This window comes from Dendropsophus ebraccatus, chromosome 12 (assembly GCF_027789765.1).
Source record: "Dendropsophus ebraccatus isolate aDenEbr1 chromosome 12, aDenEbr1.pat, whole genome shotgun sequence".
Lineage (NCBI taxonomy): Eukaryota > Metazoa > Chordata > Amphibia > Anura > Hylidae > Dendropsophus > Dendropsophus ebraccatus.
The window spans coordinates 37,111,168-37,124,161 of record NC_091465.1 but is presented as its reverse complement, the minus strand read 5'-3'; the positions used below and the strand labels follow the sequence as shown (position 1 = coordinate 37,124,161).

The 12,994-nt window shown below is 41.3% G+C and overlaps 1 protein-coding gene across 1 annotated transcript in view; it reads right to left on the bottom strand.

Moving 5' to 3' along the window:
- Positions 1–3,452: 3,452 nt before the first annotated feature.
- LOC138769485 (uncharacterized) overlaps positions 3,453–12,994 on the bottom strand; it is a 28,650-nt gene continuing 19,108 nt past the window's right edge. The window contains exons 7-8 of the mRNA XM_069947998.1: positions 6,051–6,187; positions 3,453–4,650 (exon numbers count right to left, since the gene is read on the bottom strand). Of these exons, the coding sequence (XP_069804099.1) occupies positions 4,411–4,650; positions 6,051–6,187 (377 nt within the window). The 3' untranslated portion in view covers positions 3,453–4,410. The remainder of the gene's footprint in view (positions 4,651–6,050; positions 6,188–12,994) is intronic.

The following is a 12,994-nucleotide window of genomic DNA, read 5'->3' as shown; positions in this document are numbered from 1 at the left end:
CCCTGTCACTATGGCTGACCTCTATATCACAGGGATCTGGCATTGTTAGCAGTGTTTCTTTAAGTATGGTGAATATTTAGTCAGAAACATAGAAGACTGTCAGCAGGAAAATATCACCTGCTCCATCTAGTCTAATTCTAAGTTGTTCAGGACATGGAGGCTGGAGACTGGCTGCATCCACTGCACACACAGGAGAAGCTGCTTTATATATTTCCTTATTCCCTCAGAAGTTGCCCCTGGATCATGTAGGACATAAGGGGGAAGCAGCTGAGCCAGTGTGGTAAATAACTCCCCTGGTATATGACGGGCCATTTATGAAGGAGCAGGAGTCGGAGTCGGTCCTGATAAAATTCAGGAGTCGGTCCTGATAAAATTTAGGAGTCGGATTTGGAGTCGGAGCTGCGGCTTACCGACTCCACAGTCCTGCTTATTATTTCTACAGCCCAAGTGCATAAACTTACATTTATCCACATTAAACTTCATTTGCCATTTCACTGCCCAAGCCTCTAGCTTCTCCAAATCCCTTTGTAATATGATATTATCCTCCTCTGTGCTGATTACTCTACCCAGTTTAGTATCATCTGCAAAAATTGAGATTCTACTCTGTAGCCCCTTTACAAGATCATTAATAAAAATATTAAAAAGAAGTGGACCCAACACTGACCCATGTGGTACCCCACTAGTAACTAAAACCCAGTATGAATATGTTACATCAATGACCACCCTCTATGTTACTATCACACAACCAGTTACTTACCCATTTGCATACGTTTTCCCCAAGTCCCAGCATTCTCATTTTGTAGACCAACCTTTCATGTGGCACAATATCAAATGCCTTTGAAAAGTCCATATACACAACATCCACAGCCTCCCCTCGGTCCAGTCTATAACTTACCTCTTCATAGAAGTCAATCAGATTAGTCTGACAGGACCGATCCCTTATAAATACATGCTGGTGCTGCATCATAAGATTATTTTCATTAAGATACTCCAGTATAGCATCTCTTACAAAACCCTTAAATACTTTACCTACTATAGATGTTAGACTTACGGGCCTATAGTTTCCAGGATCACTCTTTGACCCCTTCTTGAATATTAGTACCACATTAGCTATGCACCAGTTCTGTAGAACAATCCCTGTTGTTATAGAATCTTTAAATATTAGGAATATCTGTCTGTCTAACACAGTATCTAATTCTTGCAAAACTCTAGGATGGATACCTTCTGGGCCTGGTGACTTCTTGTTGTGTTAGGCAGGTGAGATTTATGGGAGGATTTACATTATCCCCAGTCATGTCCTCTGTTATGGGATTCTCCTCTGTGAATACAGTAAGAAGAATGTATTTAATAGATTGGCCTTTTCCTCTTCCCCCTCCACCATTACACCCAGATTATTTTTGAGGGTGTCTTTTGTTGTTTATATAGGTGAAGAACATTTTGGGATTCGTTTTACTTTCTGTGGCTATCCTTCTTTCTGTTTCTATTTTTGCTTCTTTTATTTGCCTTTTACACATTCTATTCTTCTGTCTATAGTTGCTCAATGCTTCCCCACTACCTTCTTGTTTTAGTTGTCTGAATGCTTGTTTCTTATCATTTATTGCACCCCTTACAGCTGAAGTTAACCACATTGGATTTCTCTTATTTCTACTACTTTTATTCCCATATGGTATGTGTCGTTCAGACGATTTACCCAGGATGCTCTTAAATATGTCCCATTTCTCTTGTGTACTTTTATTTCTGAAGGCATTGTCCCAGTCTATCTTCCCAAGGTCCTCTCTTAGTTTTTGGAAATTAGCCTTCCAGAAATTTAATGTTTTTGTAGCCCCTCTACTAATAATTTTATTAAAGGATAATTGAAAACTTACTATTTTATGGTCACTATTACCTAGGTGACCCCCCCACCTCTATTTTTGATATTCTGTCTGGCCTATAGGTTAAGATCAGGTCCAGAAGGGCCCCCCCTCTTGTTGGTTCCTGTACTAGTTGGGCAAGGTAATTATCTTTTACTATTTCCAAAAACCCGCTTCCCTTCCTGGAGCTGCAGGTTTCTGCTTTCCAGTTTATATTTAGGTAGTTAAAGTCCCCCATAATAATGACTTCCCCCTGCTTCGCTGCCGCATCTATTTGTCTTATAAGAAGATTTTCAGATTTTTCCACTATACTTGGAGGTTTATAACTCACTCCTATAATAATTTTATTATTCTTCGTCCTTCCCCTTATTTCTACTCAAAGAGACTCCACATTATTATCACTTATATCCTCCCGCAGAATGGGCTTAAGGCAGGATTTAACATATAGACAGACCCCTCCCCCTTTCTTATTTTTACCGTCATTCCTGAATAGACTATAACCCTGGATATTAACAGCCCGGTCATAACTCTCATCCAGCCATGTCTCGCTTATCCCCACTATATCATATTTCTCTTCCACCATTATGAGTTCTAATTCCTCTGCTTTATTAGTGAGGCTTTGAGCATTAGTATGCATACATTTAATATGTTTGTCCATATTCCTTTTCCGCTTGTCCCCTTTCTTCTTTTCCATAAATATGAGCTGATAAAACTTCATGGGGTATTCTGGGCCCAATGTGATTTGACTATGGGAGTGCTGTACTCAGATGCAGTGAGGAACATAAGTACGAAACGCAAAAATGGAAATTGGTCCGGTCTTTAAGGGGCTAAGGAACATTTATTTTTTTTAAAGGTTTTAATTTTTTAAAAGCCATCAAATAAAATAAAAGTTACACAAGTTACACATCGTTGTTATCGTAATTTTACCATAAGGCATATGACATAAACACAAACACCCCCTAATAAGAAAAAATGCATTTCATTTTCAATTACACCGCACGTATAATTTTTTTCTGGTTTCACAGCATACTTCATGCAAAAATTAAGCCTGTCATCAAAGAGTCATTTTCGTTAAAATTTTTTTTGCAGAAATCAATAGTCCAGGCGATTTTAAGAAACTTTGTAATTGGGTTTATTAGACAAGTATGCCATTATCTGCATGTAAAAAGCCTTTTCCCAGGTCCCTCCCTCCCTCCTTTCTGTCATCCACTGCTCAGAATCAGGAAATCTCGACTGTTTTTTCATCAGTCGGATCTGTCTGGTCTATGAAGAGGTAAAGGGGGAGGAGGAAGGAGCGAGATTAGAGGGCAGCAGGGAGCTAAGAACAAAGAATTGCTCAGTGGGGGAGCTATTCAGAGCCTGTATTCAGAGGTCAGAGAGGTCAGTGGTGACTGTCAGAGGAGATAGCCAGCGATGTGAATGTTAATTAACTCTTTGCTGTCCTGTTTTGCTGCTTTTACTTTCTCTCTCCATAGGAAAACCATAAAGACAGAGGGAGAGCTTCAAACTGCTTTTTCATGATAAAAATTCATTTTTCGGCTAATAAACCCAATTACAAAGTTTCGTAAAATCGCCTGTACTATTGATTTTTGTACTAAATATTTTAACGACAGTGACACTTTAAGCCTGGTATTATTTAGCCAATATACGATGGCATTTGTTATGTTATATCATTAGTCATGTGTGTGGTTCTATGGGTTTCTCTTCTTTTTAGTGATGTGTTATTTTCTGTGGGGCACAATTTTGGTGCACTTGAAGCCAAAATTCTTTGTAAACTTGGAAAAATATTTGCACATTTAGAAGCAGAGATCAAGGCCTTACAATAAGTAGAGATCACAGGAGCATAACACCAAACAGGTAAGAGGTTTTCCTGGTCATCGTCAGGACAGAAAGTATAACTTTTGTTTTTATTTTGTATTATTATTATTATTTATTATTTTGCAGTGAATTCTATAGACAATGGCTAGAAATAACTGACATGATCATTATTTCAACGGCCGCAGAAACAACGGCCATTTGTCAATACATTGTGTGACTTCAATGCAAATCATTGCATTTTCCTAAAAAGTAGGTTGAGTGAACATAGCCTAAAGGGGTACTCCAAGCATTTATATGTTTTCATATAGAGCTTAGGTTGCCTATTCTCACCTACCATGCTCCCCCGGGGTCCTCCTTTCACATCTTCAGGTCTGTGGGAGTGTGGTTAGGTGAGTAAAGGATGTTTATTATTTTCTATGGAACCCCAAAATTACATGAAAAAATATAAATGCCGGGAGTACCCCTTTAATTCTTAAATGATCAGAAATAAAAAATAAACAGTCTACTTTTTGATAGTTCCACAACTTCACACTGTAATTGTAATTATAGCAACTCCCCCCACCCCACGCCTCAGAAGGTTTACTTCCGAGAGGGGAAGGCTTCAGCATCTTCTTGTCCCCAGACAACCCCTAACCTTAATTTATCTGACCATTTAATATTAGTAAATAGCTGGAAAGGGAGGTCACTTTGACTATGCAGGAAATACTATTTGTTATTCAGGTAACAAGCATCTTATAGTATATCAGATGGGTAATGAGTGATTTTCCTCTTGAAGCTCAAACTTCATGGTTTCATCGATGCCATTTCCAGAATATGGCTTTAGGATCAACTTTTTTTCAGGTCCTTCTGTGGTCCACGCAAGGCAGTGATTTTCAGGGAATGATGACTCGAAACGGTAAGAAGATTGCCCATCAGAGAAGAATCTCTTATAGAAGATTAATTCACTGGTCTTTGTTGGTATTTGTGGTGGCAGCTTATTTTCCTGTCCGTGAAGAAACAGTCCATTAGTATTGTAAAGAAATCTATCTATGGTCACAGGGGCTGGTTAAAGGGGTTATCCAGCTCTACAAAAACATGGCCACTTTCCCCCTACTGTTGTCTCCAGCTTGGGTAGGGTTTTGAAACTCAGTTCCATTGAAGTAAATGGAGCTTAATTGCAAACTGCACCTGAACTGGAGACAACAGTAGGGGGGAAAGTGGGCATGTTTTTGTAGCACTGGATAACCCCTTTAATATGTGTGGATTTACGTAACTTAAAGGGATATTTCACCTGGCCATTTATGGCATAGTCACATAGTGCACCTCTATCAAGGTGAAAGGCCAAGGTCAAGGCAGAGGTAATCGAGAAACTGAAACTAGCTGAGTTTACGTAACTCCTATTGACTTTAATGGGAGTTTCAAAAACAGTATAGCACTCTTTAAGAAACTAGGGAAATACGGAAACAACATAGTTTCTGGTGCTACTCTGTTTGTGTAACACCAATTAATGTTAATACTGCTTAAGGGTATGTTCAAACTGAGCAAATGGAGCTCGCAGCCGCAAAACGGGCACTAAGACTAGCTTGGATGTTTTTGCTTCTAGTTCAACTTTGGAAACCACAAGCAGGCCAGCGGGTGTTTAGGGGGGCCTCAATATTGAGATCCACATCTATCAGAGATTTATGGCATATCCTGTGGACAGTTTTGCAACCATTTAACTTAAAAACATCCCACCGTTTTCTGTGAACAATTTCTATTTAGACTAAATGGGGGACATTTATTAAATCCAGTGGGTTTTTTTTTGCACTGGGCTTAAAAATGTCCTCATGGCGCAGAAGCTCTGAGGATTTCTGTATAGGTGCAATGCCTCTGCATAAATCCTGTGCACATCAGAGCCTCTCTGTTCGCGGGGCTAAGGGGCCAAATGCCAATGAAATATTCGCAAAACAGTTGTTTGCACCAAAATTAATACATATTACCGCTTTACATTTTACATACCTAAATAAACACGCAATAAAAATGTGCATGCTATACTATACATATTATGTCATACTAATGAAAGATGAGAAGCAATAAGAGAGACAGATATTATACAGATGTTTCCTTCCTAAGGGTATATGCACACTGTCCATGATAGGAACTGTCCACAGCACAGAAAACCTCTCCTCTAGTTTGGACAGTTCTTGTCACAGACAGAGGTGGCAGATGAGAGCACTGTGTCAGACCGGAAAGAATACCCCCACTTCCTGCAGAACATACAGCAGCTGATAAGTACTGGAAGACTTCAGATTTTTCAATAGCAGTAAATTACAAATCTATATAACTTTATGACACCAGCTGATTTGAGAAAAAAAAATCACCGTAGTTCCCTTTTAACTAAATACAAGGAAAGGTGGATCTTACCTTAAGAACAACTGAATTATTTTGTACACACAGAAGGTAAGTCTTATTGTTTACTTTGCAGCTGATAGCCATTGGTGTTCCTTTGTTGGTAAAAGCGAGCTCACTGTAGATGTCCTGGAAGAAAGTTGCTTTTTCCGCTACAACAGAAAAATAGATATTGGTTTAATGGGAGCAGGACTGACAAAGCAGGACAAAAGATTTCATACGGAAATCAGCCTATGGCTATGTTCCCATTATGTAAAAATGACAGCTATCTGCAGTGTCGGACTGGGGTACCTTGGCCCACCAGGGAAATTGATTCTTGGGGCCCACCCAACATATAAAGACATAATCAATGCCAAACCTTTCACGTTAGTACAGCGACTTTGCATAGAGCTGTGTATGTGACCAGCAATGCTAGTGCACTGCCAGTCACTTATACAGTTGTTACGGATTCATGCAGTTGTGGTAAAACTGCACCATTTATGTAGAAACTTTAATGAAATTCCAACAATATTGCTGTAAAAACACATCAAAAATGTCATGTGTGAACACAGCCTCAGAAGATGAAGGAAAAAAATGACCATCTAGTCTGCTCCTCTATTACAATCTCCAGCAGAGGAGACCCATGATGGTTTTGCCTTACCACAAGGTGTTGGGCTAGAATAAGACTTTAAAGGACCATCATGAAAGGCATATCAGTGGTCATTAAAGCGTTAAAGAGGTACTCTGGTAAAAAAAAATATATTTTTTTTAAATCTGATGTCAGAAGTTACAGATTAGTAAATTACTTCTAATTGAAAATCTTCAGTCTTCCAGTACTTATCAGCTGCTGTATGTCCTGCAGGAAGTGGTGTATTCTCTCCAGTCCGACACAGTGCTCTCTGCTGCCACCTCTGTCCATGTCAGGAACTGTCCAGAGCAGCAGCAAATCCCCACAGAAAACCTCTCCTGCTTTGGACAGTTCCTGACATGGAGAGAGGTGGCAGCAGAGAGTACTGTGTCAGACTCAAAAGAATACACCACTTCCTGCAGGACATACAGCAGTTGAAAAGTACTGGAAGACTGGAGATTTTTAATTAGAAGTAATAAACAAATTTGTATAACTTCCTCACACCAGTTTGAAAAAGTTTGTGATTAAAAGTTTAATCTGTCTCAGGGTTGAGACACCCAACAATGGCCAGAATGTCACTCAGTCCATCACAATGCAAGTGAGGGGCTGAGCACTCATTATAGGAGATGGGTTCCATTATAGTCTATGGGCCCGTCATGTGTAACATGACTGATGGAGTGATGATCTAGCCACCACAGGAGGTCTCAGCACTGACACCCGACTGATCGAAACATTTCACACATCTGCATGTTGTCAAAAGTTTTTATAATTGCAGTGGAAAGAAAGCGGTAAGCATGGTGTCACACAACTAGGTTCACACAGTAGCTTGGTCATTTTTTTGTAACCAAAACCGGGAGTGGATTTGAAGCACAGAAAGGCTCTGTTCACACACTGTTAAAATTTAAAATAACACCAATTATTTGCCATTAAATGGCGGCCATCCACTAAATTTCTACAGTGTGGGAACAGAGCCTTTCTGTGTTTTCAATCTACTCCTGGTTTTGGTTGCAAAATACTGGGCAAAATACTGAGCAAAAATACTGTGTGTGAACCTAGATTTAGGCTGGGTTCACACCAGATATAACACCGGCCGGTGTTACTGGAGATCATCCCGGATAGTACTGCAGTACTGGCCGGATGATCTTCATTTCTGCTGAATTCGGATGCAGGTGCACCAGTGTGCACCTGCATCCGAATTCACCACTGCACACAATGGAGCGTGTGGCTGGAGCTGCACGCTCCATTGTGTGAACTGCCATGTCTGTACGGCCGCTATTAGTGGCCGCAGAAAAATGCCATGACAGTTTTTTGTGCGGCTGCAGCGTATACTATGTTTATACGCGCCGTCTGGGATTCCATTCATTCCAATACAACGTATGTTTTGCATAAATCACGGCTGTTATTGCAAATTGCAACAACAGCTAAGATTTATGCAAAACATATGTTGTGTGAACATGGCTTTAAGATGTAATCTGCCATTTTATATTAGTAGAAGAGAGAGAACACCATGCGGCGCACATAGCGTATTACTGCAGAACAAATGTGTGTAAGTGGCTAAACTTGCTGCTCACCTTGGGCGGTCATGCTACAAGCCCAACACCGCCAGTCACTTTAGCGGTGGTTTGTACACCTTGATGCCGCTTGCAGCCCTTTCAACGGAACCAGGAGACTTGGTACAATAATTCAGCAGCGAAGACAGCACCAAAGTAGTCAAAAATCTTGTGACTTTATTCACTCCCTCTTGTGCAATGTTTTGCCTTACTCAGAGCTAAAACGAAACATCGCGCTAGAGGGTGTGAATAAAGTCACAATAATTTTTACTACTTCAGTGCTGCCTCTGCTGCTGCTCCGGAGGGGGTGCAGTCTGGTGAGGGGGGGCATAATCCTACCTATCACTGATACTACTGCTCCGGAGGGGGTGCAGTCTGGTGAGGGGGTATTATCCTACCTATCACTGATACTACTGCTCCGGAGGGGGTGCAGTCTGGTGAGGGGGGTATTATCCTACCTATCACTGATACTACTGCTCCGGAGGGGGTGCAGTCAGATGAGGGGTGCATAATCCTACCTATCACTGATACTACTGCTGCTGCTCCGGCGGGGGTGCAGTCTGGTGAGGGGGGGCATAATCCTACCTATCACTGATACTACTGCTCCAGAGGGGGTGCAGTCTGGTGAGGGGGTATTATCCTACCTATCACTGATACTGCTGCTCCAGAGGGGGTGCAGTCTGGTGAGGGGGGTATTATCCTACCTATCACTGATACTACTGCTCCGGAGGGGGTGCAGTCTGGTGAGGGGGGTATTATCCTACCTATCACTGATACTACTGCTCCGGAGGGGGTGCAGTCAGATGAGGGGTGCATAATCCTACCTATCACTGATACTACTGCTGCTGCTCCGGAGGGGGTGCAGTCTGGTGAGGGGGGGCATAATCCTACCTATCACTGATACTACTGCTCCGGAGGGGGTGCAGTCTGGTGAGGGGGTATTATCCTACCTGTCACTGATACTACTGCTCCGGAGGGGGTGCAGTCTGGTGAGGGGGTATTATCCTACCTATCACTGATACTACTGCTGCTGCTCCGGAGGGGGTGCAGTCTGGTGAGGGGGTATTATCCTTCCTATCACTGATACTGCTGCTCCGGAGGGGGTGAAGGCCGATGAGGAGGGGGCATAATTCTACCTATCACTGATACTGCTGCTGCTGCTCCGGAGGGGGTGCAGTCTGGTGAGGGGGTATTATCCATCCTATCACTGATACTGCTGCTGCTCCGGAGGGGGTGAAGGCCGATGAGGAGGGGGCATAATCCTACCTATCACTGATACTACTGCTGCTGCTCCGGAGGGGGTGCAGTCTGGTGAGGGGGGCATTATCCCAATTGTGTCTGTGTCTGCTGCTTATATCTTTATTTTTGAGTCGGTACAATAGTTGAGAAGAAGTTTGCACTCTGGTGGTCCCAGTTGTGCAGGAGATCCGTGAGGCTTGGGCGATGATCAGCTGAGTCAGGATTCTCACATCAAAGATGATAGGTGTTGTAGTAGACGTAGGAGTAAGATTTAAATCAATGGATAATGTGTTTCTAAGGGAATCCTCAATAGATCTGATGATCTCATCTGATGAAACACGTCATCCATTGATTAAAGTCTTACTGTTATATCAACTACAACACCTATCATCTTCGATGTGAGAATCCTCAGCTGATCAGAGCCTAAGCCTCACAGATCTCCTGCACAACTGGACCTCCAAAGTGTGAACTTCTCATCACATACATACAGTATACATATATACACAAATAGACATACTGCAGACATACATACAGTATACATATATACACAAATAGACATACTGCAGGCATACACACTGTATACATATATAGACAAATAGACATACTGCAGCCATACACACTGTATACATATATACACAAATAGACATACTGCAGACATACATACTGTATACATATATACACAAATAGACATACTGCAGACATACACACTGTATACATATATACACAAATAGACATACTGCAGACATACATGTATACACAAATAGACATACTGCAGACATACACACTGTATACATATATACACAAATAGACATACTGCAGACATACACACGCTATACATACTGTATATCCACAAATAGACATACTGCAGACATACATACTGTATACATATATACTCAAATAGACATACTGCAGACATACACACGGTATACATATATACACAAATAGTCATACTGCAGACATATATACTGTATACATATATACTCAAATAGACATACTGCAGACATACACACGGTATACATGTAAACGCAAATAGTCATACTGCAGACATACACACGGTATACATATATACACAAATAGACATACTGCAGACATACATACAGTATACATATATACACAAATAGACATACTGCAGACATACACACGGTATACATATATACACAAATAGACATACCGCAGACATACATACAGTATACATATATACACAAATAGACATACCGCAGACATACATACTGTATACATATATACACAAATAGACATACTGCAGGCATACATACTGTATACATATATACACAAATAGACATACCGCAGACATACATACAGTATACATATATACACAAATAGACATACTGCAGACATACACACTGTATACATATATACACAAATAGACATACTGCAGACATACACACTGTATACATATATACACAAATAGACATACTGCAGCCATACACACTGTATACATATATACACAAATAGACATACTGCAGCCATACACACTGTATACATATATACACAAATAGACATACTGCCATACATACAGTATACATATATACACAAATAGACATACTGCAGCCATACACACTGTATACATATATACTCAAATAGACATACTGCAGACATACACACTGTATACATATATACACAAATAGACATACTGCAGACATACACACTGTATACATATATACACAAATAGACATACTGCAGACATACACACTGTATACATATATACACAAATAGACATACTGCAGACATACACAAACATGCAGACACAACACACCTTACATCTAATCATACTAACACACACACAGACTCACCAACATGGATACACAGATACAAAAGCATGCAGATTACACATATAAACCATCTATAGAACTACATTACATAATATACACTATATACATGATAGAAAACACACATATATATCACTCACATGCATAAACACATGACACATGTACAGACACACACAGATGACAGATAGACAAGTATATACACACACACTCACATGTTCAGCAGGGCAGGAAGCTTCAGTCTTCTTGTCTCCATCTTCTCTTCTCCCAGCCAGGCCGGGCAGCCTGCAGCCTCTCCCCATCTCCTGTGCACCGACTGCACACACAGCAACAGGAGAGTCACATGATTGCAGAGGGGAGGGGGATGGAGGGGGCTGCTGCTGCTCTCGGCATCTTGTGACAAGCAGGAAGAGGGCAGCGCTGAGGCCCAGAGCTGATGTAAGGGAGTCAGGTGAGCAGGGGGAGGGGAGGGCCCATGATTACAGAGAGAACGGGCCCTGATGCCGTGCTGAACTCACCCCAGCAGTGTGGGAGCTCCCGATATAAGGCAGCTTCCAAACGGGAGGCCCCTCTCTGGCTTAGGGGAAGGGCCCTGCAAGAGGGAGGAGGGGGTGGGGCCCACCGGGGGATCCCCCGGCTCCCCGGTGGCCCAGTCCGACCCTGGCTATCTGTCTGGACGGCCATCATTTTAGTGAGACAAGATACTATTCTTGGGTATTCGTAGCAGCCAAAGCAAGTGAGGAGAAAGTGGGAGGCTTTTTATAGACCTCATACACATAAACAAGTCTAATGTGAATTTGTTTTGTTTGTTTGTTTTTTTTGATGAATTTTGAATTCCTTTTTCAGTGCCAAGACAGAACAGCGCCCAGACGAGTTCGTTCCGGAAGTGGAGGCAGGATCGATTTTCTAGGGACCCAAAAATGCTATAGAAGAACACAAGGGGAGCGGGAAGATGTAGGAATATGCTCTTTGTTATGTTATCATATAAAAAAAATATATTTTTAAGCAGAATACCCCTTTAAGACATGGCTTCTTAAAACTGTTATAATTTAGGAACTAAAATTGTTTACTAAAACTGACTTTTTTGGAGAGCTCACACGCCCTCCTTAAAATGTATTACTGCACACCAATGTTTTCTTATTAGGTAACTGGTCTCTACAGTGTGTTTGTAGAGAAAGGTATGCAGCACTCACCAATAGGTTCAGTAATTTATTCAGTGCAAGAAATGCATCAATATTTACAGCAGTACGCGTTTTGGCTAAGCATGGCCTCCATCAGCTTTGCAAAGCTGATGAAGGCTATGCTTGGCCGAAACGCGAACTGCTTTAAATATTGATGCATTTCTGCACTGAATATTATGGAAATTATTGGTGAGTGCTGGGTACCTTTCTCTATATTGTGCTGAAAATCCTCTACCACAAGCACCATTGTGGCATGACATTTTCTAACAGGATAATATTGTTTAAAGAATGGGTTGTACCAGCGAGTGGCAGAATTGGGAGTGCGCAGCGCAGAATTGGGAGTGCGCAGCGCAGAATTGGGAGTGCACTAAAATTTATAAATTCCTAAACAAAAAGGCTACTACTGTTTTAAATAATGTAAATATCTTTATTAATGCAAATCACATGGAGTAAAATTATGCACACAAGAGGTACTGCCCAAATACACAATGTAATATAAATAAGAGCAGTGTATCTATATAGAGTATTACGCGGTACGCGAAACGTGCGTTAGAGGTGGCAGCACACAGCTTATATAAGGTACTGTCTTTCTCCCCAT